The sequence below is a fragment of the Xiphophorus maculatus genome, chromosome 9, assembly GCF_002775205.1.
Source record: "Xiphophorus maculatus strain JP 163 A chromosome 9, X_maculatus-5.0-male, whole genome shotgun sequence".
In the NCBI taxonomy this organism is placed as follows: Eukaryota; Metazoa; Chordata; class Actinopteri; order Cyprinodontiformes; family Poeciliidae; genus Xiphophorus; species Xiphophorus maculatus.
Window position 1 is genome coordinate 29,273,214 of NC_036451.1, and position 19,288 is coordinate 29,292,501.

Here is a 19,288-nt window from a genome sequence, read left to right on the forward strand (position 1 = left end):
TTCAAAAAATGCAGATATGTTATGTAAATATATGTACAGCAATTGTGCCACAGTGCAGTTGTGCAAAATCGGACTGATTAGTGCAGAACAACGATTTAGCTTTTATTGTACAGGGGGATGGCATGTGGCAGGAAGGATTTCCTGTATCTGTCCCTACGACAGCGGAGCTGGAGCAGTCTATGTGAGAAGGTGCTCTGCTGTCTGTCCACTATGTGGTGGAGAGGGTGCTGTTTATTGTCCATAATAGACAGAACCTTCTTCAGTGTCCTCCTCTCCACCACAGTTTCCAGGGACTCCAGGATTTGTCCCAATACAGAGCCAGCTTTCTTGATGATTTTGTCCAGTCTATTAGAGTCGCTGGCTCTGATGCTGCTTCCCCAACACACAGCAGCAAAGAAGATGGCACCGGCAACAACACTGTGATAGAAGGTCTCCAACATCTTGCTGCACACATTGAAGGATCTCAGCTTCCTTAAAAAATAGAGTCTGCTCATCCCCTTCTTGCACACAGCGTCAGTGTTAGATGCCCAGTCCAGTCTGTTGCCGATTACAACTCCCAGGTATTTGTAATCCTCCACCTCCTCCACCACTTCCCCTTTGATCTTCAGTGGCCATGAAGGTGTCTTCTTCCTTCCGAAGTCAATCACCATCTCTCTGGTCTTACTAATGTTGAGCCTCAGGTGATTCTGCTCAGACCACTCCACAAAGCTGTCCACCAGTGTCCTGTACTCACCCTCCCCTCCAACTGCTCTGTCTCCGACCGGCAGGCGCTACAGAGGGTGGTGAAAACTGCCCAGTATATCGCCGGGGCACCGCTCCCTGCCATCAAGGACATCTACAGGAAGCGGTGTTTGAAAAGGGCCGGGAAAATCACAAAGGACTCCACTCACCCAGCACACACACTCTTTTCCCTCCTGCCCTCTGGGAGGCGTTACAGAAGCCTACGGACCAGAACCACCAGGCACCGGAACAGCTTCTTTCCCACAGCTGTCACGCTTTTGAACGCCTCCTGACATAAAACATAAACTATAAGGACTGTACTCCCCTATTCTCTCATACAACAATAACACATGGACTATCCTCACACACACACACATCACAGACTGTTTTTTTCACACACACATACAACCTGTAAATTTTATCTGCCATTATTTATCTATAATCCATTCCCTAACATTCTTGTATATTCTGTATAATCTGTATAATCTGTGCATATAGCTCCCATATTTATATTTATACACAATATCTATATCTCTTTGCTATAACCCCTTATAGTCCATACATACATAGTCTTGTACATCTGTAAATAAATATTTATATCTCGTAGAGTACTTCTGGATAGATGCAAACTACATCTCGTTGCTTGTACTTGTGACAGTGCAATGACAATAAAGTGGAATTCTATTCTATCCCCTATACACCCGACAACCGCTGAGTCATCAGAAAACTTCTGTAGGTGACATGACTCAGACATAAAATAAGTATATAAAATGTATTGCAAAATAATTTGTTTTCTTGTAACATAATTCATCCATCCATCCATCCATCTTCTTCCGCTTATCCAAGGTCGGGTCGCGGGGGTAGCAGCTTCAGAAGGGAGGCCCAGACTTCCCTCTCCCCGGCCACTTCTTCCAGCTCTTCCGGGGGAATCCCGAGGCGTTCCCAGGCCAGCCGAGAGACATAGTCTCTCCAGCGTGTCCTGGGTCTTCCCCGGGGCCTCCTCCCGGTGGGACGTGCCCGGAACACCTCACCAGGGAGGCGTCCAGGAGGCATCCTGACGAGATGCCCAAGCCACCTCAACTGGCTCCTCTCGATGTGAAGGAGCAGCGGCTCTACTCTGAGTCCCTCCCGGATGACTGAGCTTCTCACCCTATCTCTAAGGGAGAGCCCAGCCACCCTACGGAGAAAACCCATTTCGGCCGCTTGTATCCGCGATCTCGTTCTTTCGGTCATGACCCAAAGCTCATGACCATAGATGAGGGTGGGAACGTAGATCGACCGGTAAATCGAGAGCTTCGCTTTTTGGCTCAGCTCTCTCTTCACCACGACGGACCGGTACAGCGCCCGCTTGACAGCAGACGCTGCGCCAATCCGCCTGTCGATCTCCCGCTCCCTTCTTCCCCCATTCGTGAACAAGATCCCGAGATACTTAAACTCCTCCACTTGGGGCAGGACACCCCCCCTGACCCGGAGAAGGCACTCTATCCTTTTCCGGCTCAAGACCATGGCCTCGGATTTGGAGGCACTGATCCCCATCCCGGCCGCTTCACACTCGGCTGCGAACCGCTCCAGCGAGAGCTGCAGATCACAACCTGATAAAGCCAAAAGGACCACATCGTCTGCGAAAAGCAGAGATGAGATCCTAAGGCCACCAAATCGGATCCCCTCAACACCTTGGCTGCGCCTAGAAATTCTGTCCATGAAAGTGATGAACAGAATCGGTGACAAAGGGCAGCCCTGGCGGAGTCCAACTCTCACCGGAAACGAGCCCGACTTACTGCCGGCAATGCGGACCAGACTCTGACACCGGTCATACAGGGACCTGACAGCCCGTATCAAAGGGCCCGGTACCCCATACTCCCGGAGAACCCCCCACAGGGCTCCCCGAGGGACACGGTCGAACGCCTTCTCCAAGTCTACAAAACACATGTAGACTGGTTGGGCGAACTCCCATGCACCCTCCGGGACCCTGCATATAATTCAAAATTTTAAAATAATAGAACACTGACAATGCTTCGACTTCCATGACAAACATGGTGATGTTGTGTTAAAGTGAAAATGAACGAGCTAGATTATAGACCATCAGCATGTTGCAGGCTTCTCTGTCAGCCTCAAAGATTATTTAGCACTGTGGCTAATTGTCAGCATATTCAATTAGCTACAATCAGTTGATTTTGTCACAAAACCGTTACAGGATTGGTTAAAAAAGAAATTACATTGTTGAAACTGAACTCAGTGTAATTTATTACAAGATGATACATTCTGCAGATTTAAACAAGCAGTAACGTAGTGGTGGATGCAAAAGTAAAGTAAGTCTTTAAATATGTATTATTCTGTAACTACTGGTAAATAGGTCCTGCTTCTCATTGACTAACTGTGTTCTCTGGAAGCTAGATGATAGTTTGGTTGGGAAAACTATTACACATAAATATTTCACATTACACATGACTTGCAAAAGTATTCATCTCCCTTTTCTCTGAGTGCAACCAATTGATATTAGAAGTTGCCTGATGACTGCTAATGATTAAGCAGACTCCACCTGTATGTAATGTAATCTCAGTACAACAGTACAAATTCAGCTGCTCTGTGAGGTATCAGAGGTTTGTCCAGAGAATATTGGGGAGCAAACAGCATTGCGAAGTCCAAGGAAGAATCAATCTCCTAAGTGTGGAAATTTCCGTTGCGCCAATAAATCAACCTTGATTTTCTTAATTTTTGGAGATTAGTGAGCATCTGATACTTACATGAGAATCTAAACTTATCCACTGATGTTATCTTCCTCCACAAAGGTCTGAAAATCACCCACATTTTGCTTTGCTGAGAGATAATTCTCACTGATTGACCCAGGTCATGTCTGCATGACCTGGGTCAATCAGACATGACATGGTTAGTCACCCCCACTGTTTCCAACTCAGCAACTTTGTCACTAGCAACTTTTCAGAAGAAAAATGAAATCAGCCAAAATTGAAATCCAGAGGGCAGGCTTCTTAAAGATTGTGATTTGCCATAAAACTGCTGGTGAAAATCTCTGATATACTTACAGTATTTAGAGTATATAAAGTATTTATCTTGGTTTGGCTGGCTGCTATATACATACAAAACTTTTTCTCCTGCTATCACTCTCTGAAAATGAGTTAGTGAAAACATTCTGTTGGCCCAGGTTCTTTGCAGTTTATTGCCCGCAGGGATTATTTTGTGGTTCTGTCCTGGCACTCTATTATTATATAATACAACATAATGAGGTATTCATTTAGCTGTGTAAGACCACCAAGACAATCAGCAGTTGTCAAAACGCTATACTGCAGATCTTGATTATCTGCCTACAACTGCAGGAATTTAGATAAGACTGGTCTCCAGCCACTTCACTGTAGACTCCCCTGCAAGCTCTTCTTCTCTTGTGACTGTTTGTAGGGGAGACTGGAAATTGCATTGAGGTGTAAGACAGATTTATATTTCATTCATAAAGCTGAAGTATGTCTTCAAGCTAGTCAGCAAAATTGTCTGGTAGTCAACATTTATGCACAGACACCAGAAAAGAAGAAACGGAAACGGCGCACTGCAGTAAGACAGTGTAGTGTTCATGGTGCTTAACAGTTGGACACCATGCCACATTTAATTCACTTTGAGGTGCATTATATGGTGTTTTCTTAACTAGTTCAGTTTTTTCTGTTATTACAGTCATTCATAGAGTCAGAAGAATAGATTAATTTAAACTAATAACCAGAATGACTGCTGTAGTCGGTAGATTAGATAATTGTTTTTTTGAGGATCTCTCAGAACTAAAATTCAAATTAAATAAGAAATTCAGTGGTACATACCTAGCAGATTAATAGTAGTGATTATTACAGAAAGGAGATAGCAACTCTCCTGGTTTGTGCCAACAATCAAGCATTCTTGTACAAGCTGTGGGGTTTCTTCTCATCACAAGGATGAGATTCACTGCTGTGAATGAAGAATGGCACTCAAAGGTCTTCAAAGAGCAACTTCCTCTTACCATTCATGCAAAAGTTGCAGATGATCTGGGGCCTCATGTATAAAGCATGCATACGCAGAAAAAATGTGCTGCACCATATTTTATGCACAAGTCGGCATGTGTAAAAATGAACGTAGCGTGAAAGGACTGTTTTCTTCACACACACATACAACCTGTAAATTTTATCTGCCATTATTTATCTATAATCCATTCCCTAACATTCTTGTATATTCTGTATAATCTGTGCATATAGCTCCCATATTTATATTTATACACAATATCTATATGTCTTGCTATAACCCCTTATAGTCCATACATATTGTACATAGTCTTGTACATCTGTAAATAAATATTTATATCTCTTAGAGCACTTCTGGATAGATGCAAACTACATCTCGTTGCTTGTACTTGTGACAGTGCAATGACAATAAAGTTGAATTCTATTCTATTCTATTCTATTCTATTCTATTCTAAAGTTTGCATAAATATACGCAAACTTGTTACCTGCTGTGAAAATGTGCGGCAGGTTTGCAAACTTTCTTTGTGGATGGTAACAAAGTACAAAACACTAAAATTCACCTAAATACACTGAAACCTGACTTCATTCAGTGTTATTTAGACCAAGAAATAACATTTTTCCCATTCTTGCGGTGCACAGAATGTGCACAGTATGACACAGTATGTTATCCTTAAGAAAAGAAAAATGGTCCATCATTAGCTAAGATTTGATATTTTGGATGTGAACATCAGGCTCAATTTTTGTCTTAAATGTGAATGGCAGAAAATATTAATATGCAAGCCTATGATATTTCTGTGATGTCTCAATTGCTCACCAAAATATTGAAAACAAATTGTGAAAAAATTTTGAATCCACAAAGGAAAACCTGTTGGATATTTTTGTATTTTTAAGTTGAACATTTTTAGGCATGAACAAAAATTACTCGAGTTTTTTTTCATCCAAAGCTGAAGTAGGGTACAGAGGTTGCTTTTTTCGGAGAATAAGTCTCCAAAACTCTGCCAGGTCTGTTTGTACAAATAAATCCAACTAAAATGGAATCCTACAAGACATATCCCTTAATAAATATGCAGTACTATGAAATCCACCAACCATCACCTATATTTATAGTTTTTTGGTCTTAAATGTATTTCCAAATTACATCAAAAAGGCCTAAAATGATCTTAAATTTGACTTCCTGAAATTTGCAGCTGGGGCTGCACAGTGGCGCAGTTGGTAGGACTGTTGCCTTGCAGCAAGAAGGTCCTGGGTTCGATTCCCGGCCCGGGGTCTTTCTGCATGGAGTTTGCATGTTCTCCCTGTGCATGCGTGGGTTCTCTCCGGGTACTCCGGCTTCCTCCCACAGTCCAAAACCATGACTGTTAGGTTAATTGGTCTATCTAAATTCTCCCTAGGGGTGAGTGTGTGTGTGTGTGTGTGTGTGTGTGTGTGTGTGTGTGTGTGTGTGTGTGTGTGTGTGTGTGTGTGTGTGTGTGTGTGTGTGTGTGTGTGTGTGAATGGTTGTTTGTCCTGTATGTCTCTGTGTTGCCCTGCGACAGACTGGCGACCTGTTCAGGGTGTACCCCGCCTCTCGCCCGGAACCTGGCTGGAGATAGGCACCAGCAACCCTCCCGACCCCATTAGGGACAAGGGTGAACAGAAAATGGATGGATGGAAATTTGCAGCTACCCTATGAATCCTAAATGTTGACTATTACAAAGAAGTCACTATCAGCTTTACTGCTGGACGTTTCTATACTTGTACTCAGTATTCTCAAGACTATGCTGTGGGGAGGAGACGCATGGTCAGAGGTCAGTTCTCTGTCCCCTGTTCTTTGAAGCCCATAAATAAATGCCTCCAATGTCCCGCCTCCCTCCATGATGATACAAATACTTCCTGGCACACATCACACAGCTACCAAAGAGAGGGAGAGTACAGGTGTGAAAAGCAATCTGTAGGGACAGATAGTCAGAGGGTCAGAGTGGAGCAGGGTCCATTGGAGTCAGTGGAAAAGGGATCAGCTAGCTCTTCGTTCAGAGAGTCTTGGCGACTTCTGATCACTTCACTTTGAGAAATGTTCCTTGATTTCAAAACTTGTCACTGCAGAGAAAAGAATAAATATATTCATTCACTTGATGTGTGATGACATGATGTGGATTTAACCTAATGAAAATTAAATGCAATTGAATGTGCCAACATTATCATTTAAAAAATTGATGAGTAAATATAGAGTACAATGGAATTTTTTGACCCTGTCAGCTAAACAGACAGACAACAAAGAAGTCTTGTGCAACCTCTGGGTGGGATGTACCTGCGATTTGAAACGTCTTTGCCAGGTTTCTGTATTTCAAAGACGGACCCAGATCTGTAGGTCTTCTTTTCTCTGCCTGTAGCACTCAGCATTTTAAATGTTACCAAAGCAATATAATAAACTCTAAGTCAGAAGTTACATAAGACAAAATGTTTTATGTAACTTCAATATTAATCCTAAATATTAATAGACTTCTACACTTTTGTTCACACATATGACCTATTTTGAAAAAAAGTATATTTGAGGCAGAGTCTGGTTGGGGGGGTCACCCTTCTACCCATCAGGCCATGACAATTGACCCATTTGTCCTCCAGTCTTCAGCTGTGGTTCTATTTGTGTAAACATGAAAGGTTTTGGTCAGCATGGAGATATCTAGTTACATAACAGGCAAGCTGTCTAGCTTAAAGTTGCATATCTAGTTAAGCCTTAACCAAGTTAAGCCTTTGCAAATCCATGCCTGATCAAATCTAAGGTCGTCTATGAATTTGTTAACCCATGTCTGATGTCTAATGTCTGATTACAAATTTATGACATATTAAAAGTAATTCTGCTCGGTTTTAGATACCTCAAATTTTGTATAATATTTGATTAAAGAGAAAGGAATAATTTTAAAATTTATATTTCATAAATTTAAAAGTAACTGCAGACATTTTGCCAACTTCACTAAGCCTATACAGAGACAAAATGGATAGATCTTTTTTGCTGGTTCTCGCTCTTCTGCATTCATAACCTGAAAAGTCATGTTTCAAGGTAACTAGATCCTTTTCTATTAAATTAGAACCAATGGAGAACAATCACCTATAAATGCGAAAAATCTGTTATTGTACGTTTGGGGTTAGGTTATGTGATAAAATATGTACTGCTCAATTATTAGTCAAATATTCTTATTAAAACCAAATATTTCTAATAAAACTAAGCTATTCTTCATTGATCTCATGGCTATATTGGCAGATCGAGGAAGTAGGGATTTGTCCTGTAAGCAGTGGGTTGCTTTTTCAAACTTCAATTCCATCTGTGTAAGTCACTTTGCCGCTGTGTCCTTGAGCAAAACAAGTCACCTGCTTTGCCTGCTGTTTGTGGTCAGATGGCCTTCTCACTTCTGTTTGTAGCTTCCCATCATCAGTGTGTGAATGACTGATTGTAGTGAAAAGTTCTTGGAGTCCTCTGACATGATAAAATGTTAATCAAGTAGAGACCATTTACCATTTTACTAAATAATTTGTGCATAGATTTTCAATTGTTGTAACATAGATATTCAAGTGAGTGTAGCATGGAGTGAAGTTTGTGATTCCAAAGCTTCTGTGTTGGGGCAGGGCTAACCCTGGCACTCAAACTGCTGCTGCCCAGCAACATCTTAAAGCTCCACACATTTAGTTCTGCTCCAGTTCCCTGTATGTCTTGGGTGGAGGGGTTGTTAAACCAGACAGCTTTCTAACATGGTGAAGCAGTGTAAGTGTGTGTGAACATGGATAATGTATGAACATTTACAGCAATCTGTTAGAGACTGTTCAGTTCAAGGGAGGTTGTTTAGTTGCACCACCATCAAAACATCCATCTCTTTGCTATAGCTAATAGACGAGAAGACAATATTGTAAAATAAAACCAAGTTTGCAGGAGTTTTTTTGAAGCAACATTTTGTACTTTTAGTCGAAAACAGAATTGGTTCTAAGCATATACTGACCTACATGAGGAACTTTATTGGATAACCTTAGAATGTTTTCCCTGAGTACAAAATATGCAACTTTAAGCTAGACAACTTGCCTGTTATGTAACAAAAGCGGATCCCTGAAGGAAACACCACTATGTAAGGAAGGATCGTATCAGAATCATTTTCTTGCTTCCTCTGAACATCTCATTCCTAGTTAGCTGAAATACTAACAGAGATTTCTCAGAAATAGAATACAAACCAAATCCTGCATACAAACTTACTGTTGAAATAATCATACCAAAACCACACTACTCCAGGTCCAGGTATGTTTCAGATCTGCTATGTTAAAGCAAACGTCAAGAACTTAAGTTTCTTTCACAAAATAGCTAGGATTCAGAGAACCTTTTTAGCTTCTTTCCAATCGCAATCTCAATGGATAAACAATACAATTCTTTACGTCTTGAAACACTTTACACCAATATGTGGAGGTCGAAGTCGACCCACCTCTGTTGTGCCTCAGATCTACTTCAGAAAATTGTCACAGAGCTGTAACACCTGTGAGATGGTAGGTCAAAATGGGGCTTTTCCATGGAACGCTTTTGCATAGACAGCGCAAGGGGATTGCTGCAATCTGCTGCTGGTATATCTTTGAGTGAGACACAACTTTGACCTTAATTGACAAATAGTGTCAGATATAGAAATTGAAATTCCATTAAAATGTCAACTTTATATTAAAGTGTCATTATTTACAAAATAATGCAAAGTTGGCTATTTTAATGCAACTTTACATTAAAAGTGTCATTATTTACTGAGTGACACTTAATGACAACAGTCATAGACATTCATAAAGACTCCTTCATGTTCATGACTGGTGTTATGTCATGTTAATGACAGTGTCATGTCAGTCTGCACACCCCGTCAAAGTGTTATCAGTAGTTTAAAAAGTTTCTATCTAAGGAAACTCTGTAGATTGCATTGAGTCATTGGCTTGCATCATTCACTCCTCCTGGACAAGCATCTATCGACAATAAATTGCGTTGTGCCATTAACTTTACAGCAATCCCTGATACTTAGCAGTGGAGAGGAAAAACTCCCCTTTAACAGGAAGAGCCCTCCGGCAGACCCAGAACCTGGTTCAGTACAAGTGGCCATCTGCCACAACCGACTGGAGGCTTGAGAAGACAGAGCAGACACAGAACTAAATGTAGTTTAATGATGCTGGCTTGATTTGTGAAAGTTTAGTGTCTGCAAGATGTAAGCGGCTTGACTAATAATTTCTGAACATTCGCTGACGTCTCAGAGCAGTACTTTACTTTGGGACTATGTAAAGCAAGTGTTCTGTGAAAGAGGCTTTGCTTGTTGTCAGAGTTGAATAAAATCCCTTTTTCAAATTTTTTCTTCTGCTTTATGACAAATAAGCAACTGGATTACAGACAGTCTGAAGATTTGAATTTGCCTTGAGATCACACAAGTTTTTATTTTGTCCATCTGTGTTACCCAACTAATCTATGAAAAGCTGAATGAACTCACTTGGTAACATGCTCATGATCGGGGCGTGCTGTGGTGGCGCAGGGGGTTAGCACGCCCCACGTTTGGAGGCCTTAGTCCTCGACACGGACGTCTCGGGTACGTCTCGGGTTCGACTCCCAGTCCCGATGACCTTTGCCGCATGTCTTCCCCCCTCTCCTCACCCTCCTTCCTGTCTGCCTACTGTCGAAAAAATACGAGCCACTAGCGCCACAAAAAAAAAAAAACATGCTCATGATGACGAGGTCCAACAGTTTTCCTGAAGCTGAGTGTCAACAAAATCTTCATGTTTTTACGTGGGTGATGGTAGTGAAATTAATATGTTGCCCTTTTCTAATGTCAAAATCTTCTTTCTAGCTTTGTGTTTGGTAAGTAGATAAATACAGAGAAACAAAACACTTTGTTCCAAAAAAACAATGAAGTACTCTCTGATTTTTCCAGAGCAGAGTGACTTTTCAGACATCTAAATGCTGTACAACGCTGTTATGTTGTATGAAGAATTACCTGTGTGAAGCATTGATGTCTGATTGACGAGATACTTGCATGGAATCATCTTCATATTTATATAAAAAGTACAATCTATTTATTCATCTGAACAATAGTTTCTGCTTTTTTCCACAGTGACATTCAGAAACTGCGATGAGGGAAATGTCCAACTGAAGGCTGCAGATACCTCTGCCTTCACTGTGAGTCAGGAAGGTGTAGTCTACACTCTACAACCACTGAGCCTGGGAATGGAGGAAAAGGCTCAGGTCATGATCTATGCTCAAGACCTTCAGTCCAACAGAATTTGGCACACCAGAGTTCATCTGGAGATCAATACTGCACCAGAACAGGTACCACAACAACACACACTTCCCAAGGGTTTTATGTAATTCACCACTATGACATCACTATTTACAAGCCACCAATACTGATACTGTAGTATCCAAAAAACCCAACATAAGTTTTGGCATCAACATCGGATTTCTAGCCTCCTGCTCTAAATGCGTCATTGAGACCGGGTATTTTCAATGAAACTCACCTTCAAATCAACTTTTTTTGTTGATGAACTGTCTAGATAGTTCTAGACTATCTAGACAGATAGATCTAGATAGTCTAGTTATCTGAGGTTCCACAAAGATGCAACTTCAGATAACCATCTGAGGTTCCACCTTTGTGTTTCTATTTGAATTTGTACATTTTTGTGCAGTTTGCTTAGTTTGGCATTATTTTACCTAAAACTCTCTTCTTACTGCCCTCTTTCCATTGAACAATCCTCACATGACGCAGTTGAATTTTAAAATGTATTGTAGCAGTACAGTTTGATACAATTTCACCCCCTCAATCTCCTATCTCCTGAAAATAGGAACAAGAGGCAAAAGGTACACACAGGATCACCAAAAGTGAAATTTCAGCTGCAACATTTCGATGTTGAAATAAAAGACATCAAATTATATCACCAGTTCTAATTAGTTCATGTGACAGGTTCAGCAGGCTGATGGTGGTGGTGTGATTTGTGCGGGATATTTTCCCGGCCCACTGAACAATGTTTAAACACTACCCTAGGATTGTTGTCAGACACTGTGGTAAATCTACAGAATTAAGGCAGCTCTGAGGGAAAAATGTGTCCAGCCTGGTACCAACAAAGTGTTCCTAACTTGGCAGTACAGGTGTTTCCTGAGGAATGCAGGCTGCTCAGGCTTGTAACTGCTGTACAGCAGAGCCAAACACCGGGGGCATGCAACCAAACACAGCAGATGTCTTCACATCAGCTCCCCTTTATGCCACACAGCTCCCCTTTACTCTAAATCTAGGTGCAAACTATTCAGACTGATGATTTCCAAGTATAGGACACGGAACATTAAAAAACAGGTTTAAAGGATTCAAACCCAGGATTTTTTGCACAGTTGAAGAATAACTCTAGCACTGTCTGTCCACTAACAATGTGTTGTGTTGTGTGAATGTGTTGCACACATACTTCACACAGAGTATTGAATTCCTTGAATGTGATTAGATTCTGGGGGTAGGGAGGCCTGAAAGTTTTTTATGCACTCCCACTCAAACGGCTCTCAGATTGATGCTCTACTTTGGACTAGAATAGCAGCAGGTCCCAAAGTTTCCTTCCAGTTGCCCTCATGCAGAACTGGAGGTGGGAACTACTTGTTCTAAAGGTTTTGATAATATTCAGCTTTTACAGTTGAATTTAAACCAAGGAGTCACAGCAGAGTCTGATTTACTGTCAAACAGTAAAAATCTTATTCAGTTTTTATTTTTTTATTCAGTTTATGTAAGCAATTACTTCCAACTGTACAGGAGTATTGCATCTTTGCGAACCTATATAAGCTTCTAAAAATTAAATCAAATGAATATTTTTTCTTTATTGTTTTGAGTTTTTGGTTTCTTTACTAGGTTTGTGTTTTTATAAACACCTCGGGTACTGGTTTTGTTTGCTGATATATAAAAGTCATTCGATCCTCTAATGTTACATGTTGTCTTATTAAATTTGGTTAAATGCCACCAGAGCCAGGCCTTCTGCAGCTTTGTGCCTCTCAGAAGCAGGACGGTGTTTTTATTCATTAATGATTTTAAGCCTCTTTCACTTCATCCTTTTTAATCAAACTCCTGCCATGTGATTGGACCTCAGTGCTTCCTGCACGTACTTATCAAATTAAATCTTTGTAAGACACAACCAGCTTTTCGCCTACGTGCTTTGTAAATGTCACTAAATATGCAGAGAGTAATGAAGCAGTTTAATATGTGTGATTAATATATTTTAGGAAGAATGCAGGAAGACTCGAACATGCCACTGGAACATGAATAAAATTCTGTTCTTATAATTGGTGTATTGAACCATTTTATAAAATCATCCAGATTACTGATATTATGTAGTGAACTAGGCATTTAACATCAAATTCAAGGTGTCACTAATATATTTTATAAGTTTTTGTGAAATTTTAAAGTCCTTGTCTGGTTAGCAAACACCAACAAGCTGTCAGGGTCTGTGCTTACCTCAGTCACCGTGTGAGAATGTCATCATGTGAAACAAGTGCATCTTCCATCTATATGCGTCGACATCCACAACCACACATCAAATCAGATCTTTTCCAGCCCAGCAGGCATCTGTGACTGGCCAAGTGTTAACTGCTGAGAGAAAGCCAGTCAAGCTGCCATCTGTTAGTTTGTTTCATGTACACCAGTGATAATAAGACCCTCTGTTTGCATTCAGACAAGGCAGCAATTGACTGTTCCTCTAAACACAGCCCAGAGACAACTGGCTACCATAAGGTTTTAAACAGCACTTGTATCGCTTGTGTCAGTTGGTGAGACTCAGCACAGAGGAAGAAGATGTCAGCAGATATCTGGATCATGTTTCAGACTTCATCAGATGCAGCTGTGAGGAGCAGGAACTGAAATTAATAACCATTTGCCAAATGATGATTGTCAGCTCCAAAGCTTACAGGCAGGAAAAGAAGGTTGGCTTCGGATCCAGCGGAAGCCTTCAGGGCAATCACTCCACCTGTTATACTTGAGATTCAACACAACATGACTCAGAGGTGAAGAATTTACCAAATTCTTCACCTCTGAAGAATTTCAGAGGTGAAATTCTCAAAGGTGAGAGTATCCACTCTCTTCTTTGAGAGAGTGGATATTTTTATTAAATGATCAACCTCTCCAAGCAACCTATGGGAAACAGCAAACGTTGCAATGCACAGTAAAATAATTCATTATATAAGGAGAAAACCCCAAAAGCAACTGAACTCAAAATGGAATAGCCAATAAACACTTTAGAAACTGCTTACGTTACATCTCAAGACGAAACTTGCTAAGCGAAATAAGAAAACTAAAGCTACAATTAAATTAAATAGAATACTGGAAGCGAGAATAAAATGCAGAGGTATTTTAAGAATATAAAAACGCTACAATTTTTTAAATCTCCGAATCAAATATGTATAAAGAATTTACCAAAGGTTGAAGCTCTAGAAGGTTTGGAACTCCCAAACGTTGGTAACTACTACCTGACACATAGATTACAGTATATATTAAAATGCATTGTGAGAAATCCATCAAGCAGCCTGTAGATAGACACTGATCAAACACTAATGTAAGAATATCTGGTGCCCATCTCCAGTGGTCAGTGGGTGAAAGGTGGAATTTAACCTGAACAGGTCACCAGTCCATCACAGAGACAGGACAAACAACCATGTATGCACTCACACCTAAGGAGAATTAAGAGAGACTAATTAACCTAACAGTCATGTTTTTGGACTGTGGGAGGAAGCTGGAGTACCAGGAAAGAACCCACAGGGAGAACATGCAAACTCCATGCAGAAAGACCCTGGGCCGATACTCGAACTCAGGACCTTCTTGCTGCAAGTCAACAGTGCTACCTTGAAAACGAAAATCTATCTCTGATATTTAGTTCAGCCCAGAAATGAAACAACATACCGGCACTCTGATGGCACTAAGGGTGGTGCTGTCCCAGGTGCTGAAAAATAAAATCCTATCTTCAAAGTATCCAAGATTGCTGTTTATCAGTCATTTTAAATTAGATGAAAGAGTTGGCGGAGCTGTTTACAGAGGGATTTTCCTTGTTTTCATGATGATAGCTGCTTGAGGTTAGTAAACTCATGTCAGTGGGAGGTCTTTAGGTGTAAACGAAGGCAGATTACACTTAGACACCCAGACTTTTGTAGATTTGTCTGTCAGGCCAGCAGGCTTCAGGGCATTTGAGTGACATCAGACCTGTGTTTATGGCAGACAGAACATCAGATCACACAGGTAGCCTGCTAGAGCCATATTTGGAGGCAGCAACTAATGGATCAGCACATTGCTTATATCTGATTGGAAACCATTTTAATGATAGTATTTAAGGCAGCAGAGTTGCTGTTTTTGGGTACCTCATAACACCACAAACTAAAGTGGTATCACTGTTTTGGGGCTGCTTTCAACATCTCAGTCTCAAATTCATCATACGGTGAATTTGTACTTTTTCTCCTTCAGCACAAACTCAGCAGGACAGGGAATAGGCCAACAGTAAATACCACTTTATTATAAAGTGATGCTTTATTGTCATAGGCCATTTCAATGTAACAATGTAATGTTACTCTTACAAAAAAAACAATATGTTTCTATCTCCTTCTATGTTTGTATCTCCTTAACTAGATTTAACTGAGTCAACATATTTTGATCTGTAAGTTCAGGTCTCATTATAGTCGCAGGCTGTTCATAGAGAGCTGCTAGCTGCAAGTGGCACATGATCATTTGCTCATTTATTAAGACTGTAATAAGATCAGCTAACCAGGCCTTGGAAATGAGGTCAAAAATCAGCATGTTTTTCTGAGTCTGCACTTGGTGTTTATGTGCACACTCGTGATGCTAAGAGTGTACTCTTCCTTGCTGACTGTCTGCAGGTAAAGCCTGGTGATACAGCACTGACTCAGCCAGTTCCAGAGGTCCTGTTTCCATGGCATAGCGTGGTTGTTGGTGGCGATGGCACCATGAGGCGGGTAAAGAGGGACTGGGTCATTCCACCTATCAACGTTCCTGAGAACTCAAGAGGGCAATTCCCAGAGGATCTAGTCAGGGTAAGACACACACTCACACCCACGCCCACACACATGTATGAAACACGCACCAAGACATATAACATTTACACAAAAAATAAGGACTTTTTTGTTAAATGGATTTTTCTATGTTGTAACAATGCCTCTTGGGAATAAATCATGTACTGTCTAACAGCCTGTTTATTTTCACCTAAGTGGTGCCACAATTCTGCGACAGACTGACGACCTGTCCAGGGTGTACCCTGCCTCTCGTCCGGAAAGTTAGCTGGAAATAGGCATCAACACCCCTGCTGACCCCACTAGGGACAAGGGTGTTAGAAAATGGATGGCTGGATGGTGCCACATTCTGAAAGAAAATACATTTAGAGGATGAGCAGCAAAACTTTGTGTGGCTGTGCCTGGTTCTTCCTCACACTACTCAGACCTCTGTATGTTACACTGCCAGTATGACTTGTTTCTTTAACTTTCAATCATTTAGTATAATAGTCCACACCAAAAATGGCTAACAGCTGTTAACATAGCTATTTTATTGCCTTGAAAAATTGCTACAATTTGAAATGTTCTCATTTTCTACTGTTTATATGTGAGCACCAGTAACTTAAATACAAAATACTTTAAACAAAGCAAGGAACATTAAGATTGTGATGAAGTATAAGCATAAATATAAATATAGGAAAAAAATAGTTTTGGGTTTTTTCTCAGTAAAGCTTACAGCAGCTTTTTGTGTCTTTTTGACCTTTGCATTGTCATCTGCTTTGCCAGCCACCAGGTCAAAAATCTGTTCATGGACTGTCAGCAGCTAAACAAAGGGAAGAAAAAGTCCTTTTAAATTAAAGGTTTCAGTATTGAGGTGATTAATAATTGCCTGGAGAAAGATGACTAGAGCAACGGTATGAAAGCAAAATTCATGCCAGTACTATCAATCCTCACCCTAACAAATATTCACACATTTCTGAATTCTCTATTGTTAAGAAAAATGAAAGTGGATTTCCCCCCATTCCATATATACAAATAACTTTATTCTGCTAAGTCAAAAATTAACTTTACTTCTGTGTCCCATACATCTAAATTGGTAGATTTACAATATGGTAAAAAATACTCACCCTGTGGAAAAACTCCATGAAATTTTAAAAAAAGGTTTTAACAGTGAGATGAAACAATAATTGGAAAGAGGACATACTGAACTTCAATGAAACATAAAATGTAGGAGACACACAGATTGCTATATGTAGTAGTTTAAAAATTATATGAATATGATATGAAAGAAAAAGAAAAACTCACTAAACAAATAACATTAGTGGAATTTTGCAAAAATACAAATCAAAAACTCCAAAAAGGGACCCAGACGGGGTAAATGGCAATAAATTATGAGCAGGAGATGAGTCTGATTCTTTCGTCATTAGTTCTTGTCCCACACTGAAGCTAATGCTGCTTACCGATGAGGCTAACCAATCAGCTGCCAGATGCTGCATCACCACTGGCTGTAGGGCAGCTGGACCTGCTCACCAACCAGCAGTTGCTCATTGTTCAGTGTTTCATACAAGGATGGAAGAACCACTGAGCTTCAGCTACTTTTTTTTCAGCCACTGTTTGGCAGTTCCTGGATTTTAGTACTTGATACACACCAGCGCATCAGGGAATCAATCTGCTATTGATCAAGATGGACCTGAGGGGCTGCCCACTTGATTCTGCCTCAGACCTTAGGATCTAAGATACCTTTTGAAAACTAACTTATTTATATCAATGAACAACTTTTAAAGCGGCATGGATGGTTTTGTTTTGGCTTAAGAAACTATATTTTAGACCGTAAAGGCTTTAAAACCTCAGCTGGTCTTATTTTTGCTCCCTTTCCTGTTTCCTGTTCTGTAGATTCGTTCAGATCGGGATAAGAACCGGATGCTGCGCTACAGTGTGACAGGTCCCGGTGCAGACCAACCTCCAACTGGCATCTTCATCATCAACCCAATCTCAGGCCAGCTGTCCGTCACCAAACCTCTGGACAGAGAACACATCCCTAACTTTCATGTAAGTCTCATTGCATGAGAGCAAAGCTTACTTAAAATAATCATTTACAACATCCCTATACTTGTTGTTTCATACTATCAGTAGGTGGCACAGTGGACACATATAGCAGCAGAAGAATAGTGTTAAGAGGAATTCTGGGTGTCCCCCAGAAAACTTGCTAAGTCCGGTAGTCGAGGCGCCGAGGCGGTCCACCATGTTTTTGTATTAAAACATAAGTTTACAGGAAATGTAAAAATATTAAATTTTTACATAAGGGAAAACATCGCCAGTGAAATGCTATCTAAACCCACAGCTAGTCTTAAAAACAAAATACAATTAAAATGAATATCAATTATTTGCACTTCTGTTTAATCCAAATTAAGTCAGTGGCTCCATCAGGCCCCCAGGGCTTCAGACTAAGGTCAACGGATCTGCCAGGGGACACCGCCAGGTCGGTTGCAGAAAACGGAGTAGTGACTATAACCAAGACCAACAGTCATCTCTTCGTGTTCAGGGAGGTAGTAGTGGTGGTTGACCCCCGACTGCACCGGCTCCGTACTGAACGAGGTGTGCGAATGGCAGCTGAAATAGAGGAACAATGCCGCATCAGCCATCCACCTCAAGAAACCAAGAAATACTCCTTGATAATCCACCAGAGCGAATCCTCCAACACCACCCAGACCGGTAAAGCCAAGGTTGTGGAACCCATCAAAATAAAGTTGAGGGCATTGCCAACCGGGCCAGAGTCCCAAGCAGCAAAATACGTCAAAGAGTTCACAGTTGAACAAAGCGACAACGAACAGAGAAAATCCAACTCGGACAAGCTAAAGACGAAACAACAGGCAGGCAAAAAAGGCGAGCCAATGAGGCTAACCAAGATTCAGCCGCTGAACGCCCCCCGGGGAGAAACTCTTCGACTGCTGCAGTACGACGACATCAGCGACTCAGAGGAAGGAGAAGAGCAATCAGAAGACGAACGCCCTGCGAAGGAGGAAGAAGAGAGTGACCATGGGAGCGCCTTCTCTGACCCGAAGCAGCCTCCAGCAGAGTACAAACCACTCTGAGCCGGACAACGACGGGGAACCAAGAAAGAAGTGGAGACCTTTGACATCGAAAGACCCTCCGAAAGAATGCCAAAAGACGTGACCTGGGGTCTGGTTCAAGCTAAAGACGGACGGCGTGTGTATGTACCAGAAGTCGGCCAGACGGAGTACCAGATTCCAGCAGAATGGGTCAGCCGACTAGAAGACCGGGTCACCCTCAGGGTCGAGGCAACCATCGGTGACATCCTGATGATGCCTTCCTGCTCTACACTGATGGCATATCAGCCCCTGACCTCCGACTTCAGATCAACCTATATTGGGATTATGCATGATGTGATGCTGCGACGACTGAAGAAGGCCGCTTTTAAGTACTTTCAGGAGACTCAGCAGAAGCTAGACGAGGTATCTGCGGACGAAGAAGAGCCACAAAAGACACCGCCAGAGATAGGATGAAGGAGTACTGCGACGCCCCAAGACGTGTCAGCTCCACCAACTGCCTCTGGCGCCAGCCAGGATGCTTA

The 19,288-nt window shown here is 41.3% G+C and overlaps 1 protein-coding gene across 1 annotated transcript in view; it reads left to right on the forward strand.

The window, feature by feature from the left end:
- Window positions 1-19,288, forward strand: part of LOC102235692 (cadherin-2-like) — a 99,952-nt gene that overhangs the window by 31,528 nt on the left and 49,136 nt on the right. Inside the window, exons 3-5 of the mRNA XM_023339447.1 lie at window positions 10,796-11,010; window positions 15,568-15,741; window positions 17,590-17,745. Coding sequence (XP_023195215.1) covers window positions 10,796-11,010; window positions 15,568-15,741; window positions 17,590-17,745 — 545 coding nt within the window. The remainder of the gene's footprint in view (window positions 1-10,795; window positions 11,011-15,567; window positions 15,742-17,589; window positions 17,746-19,288) is intronic.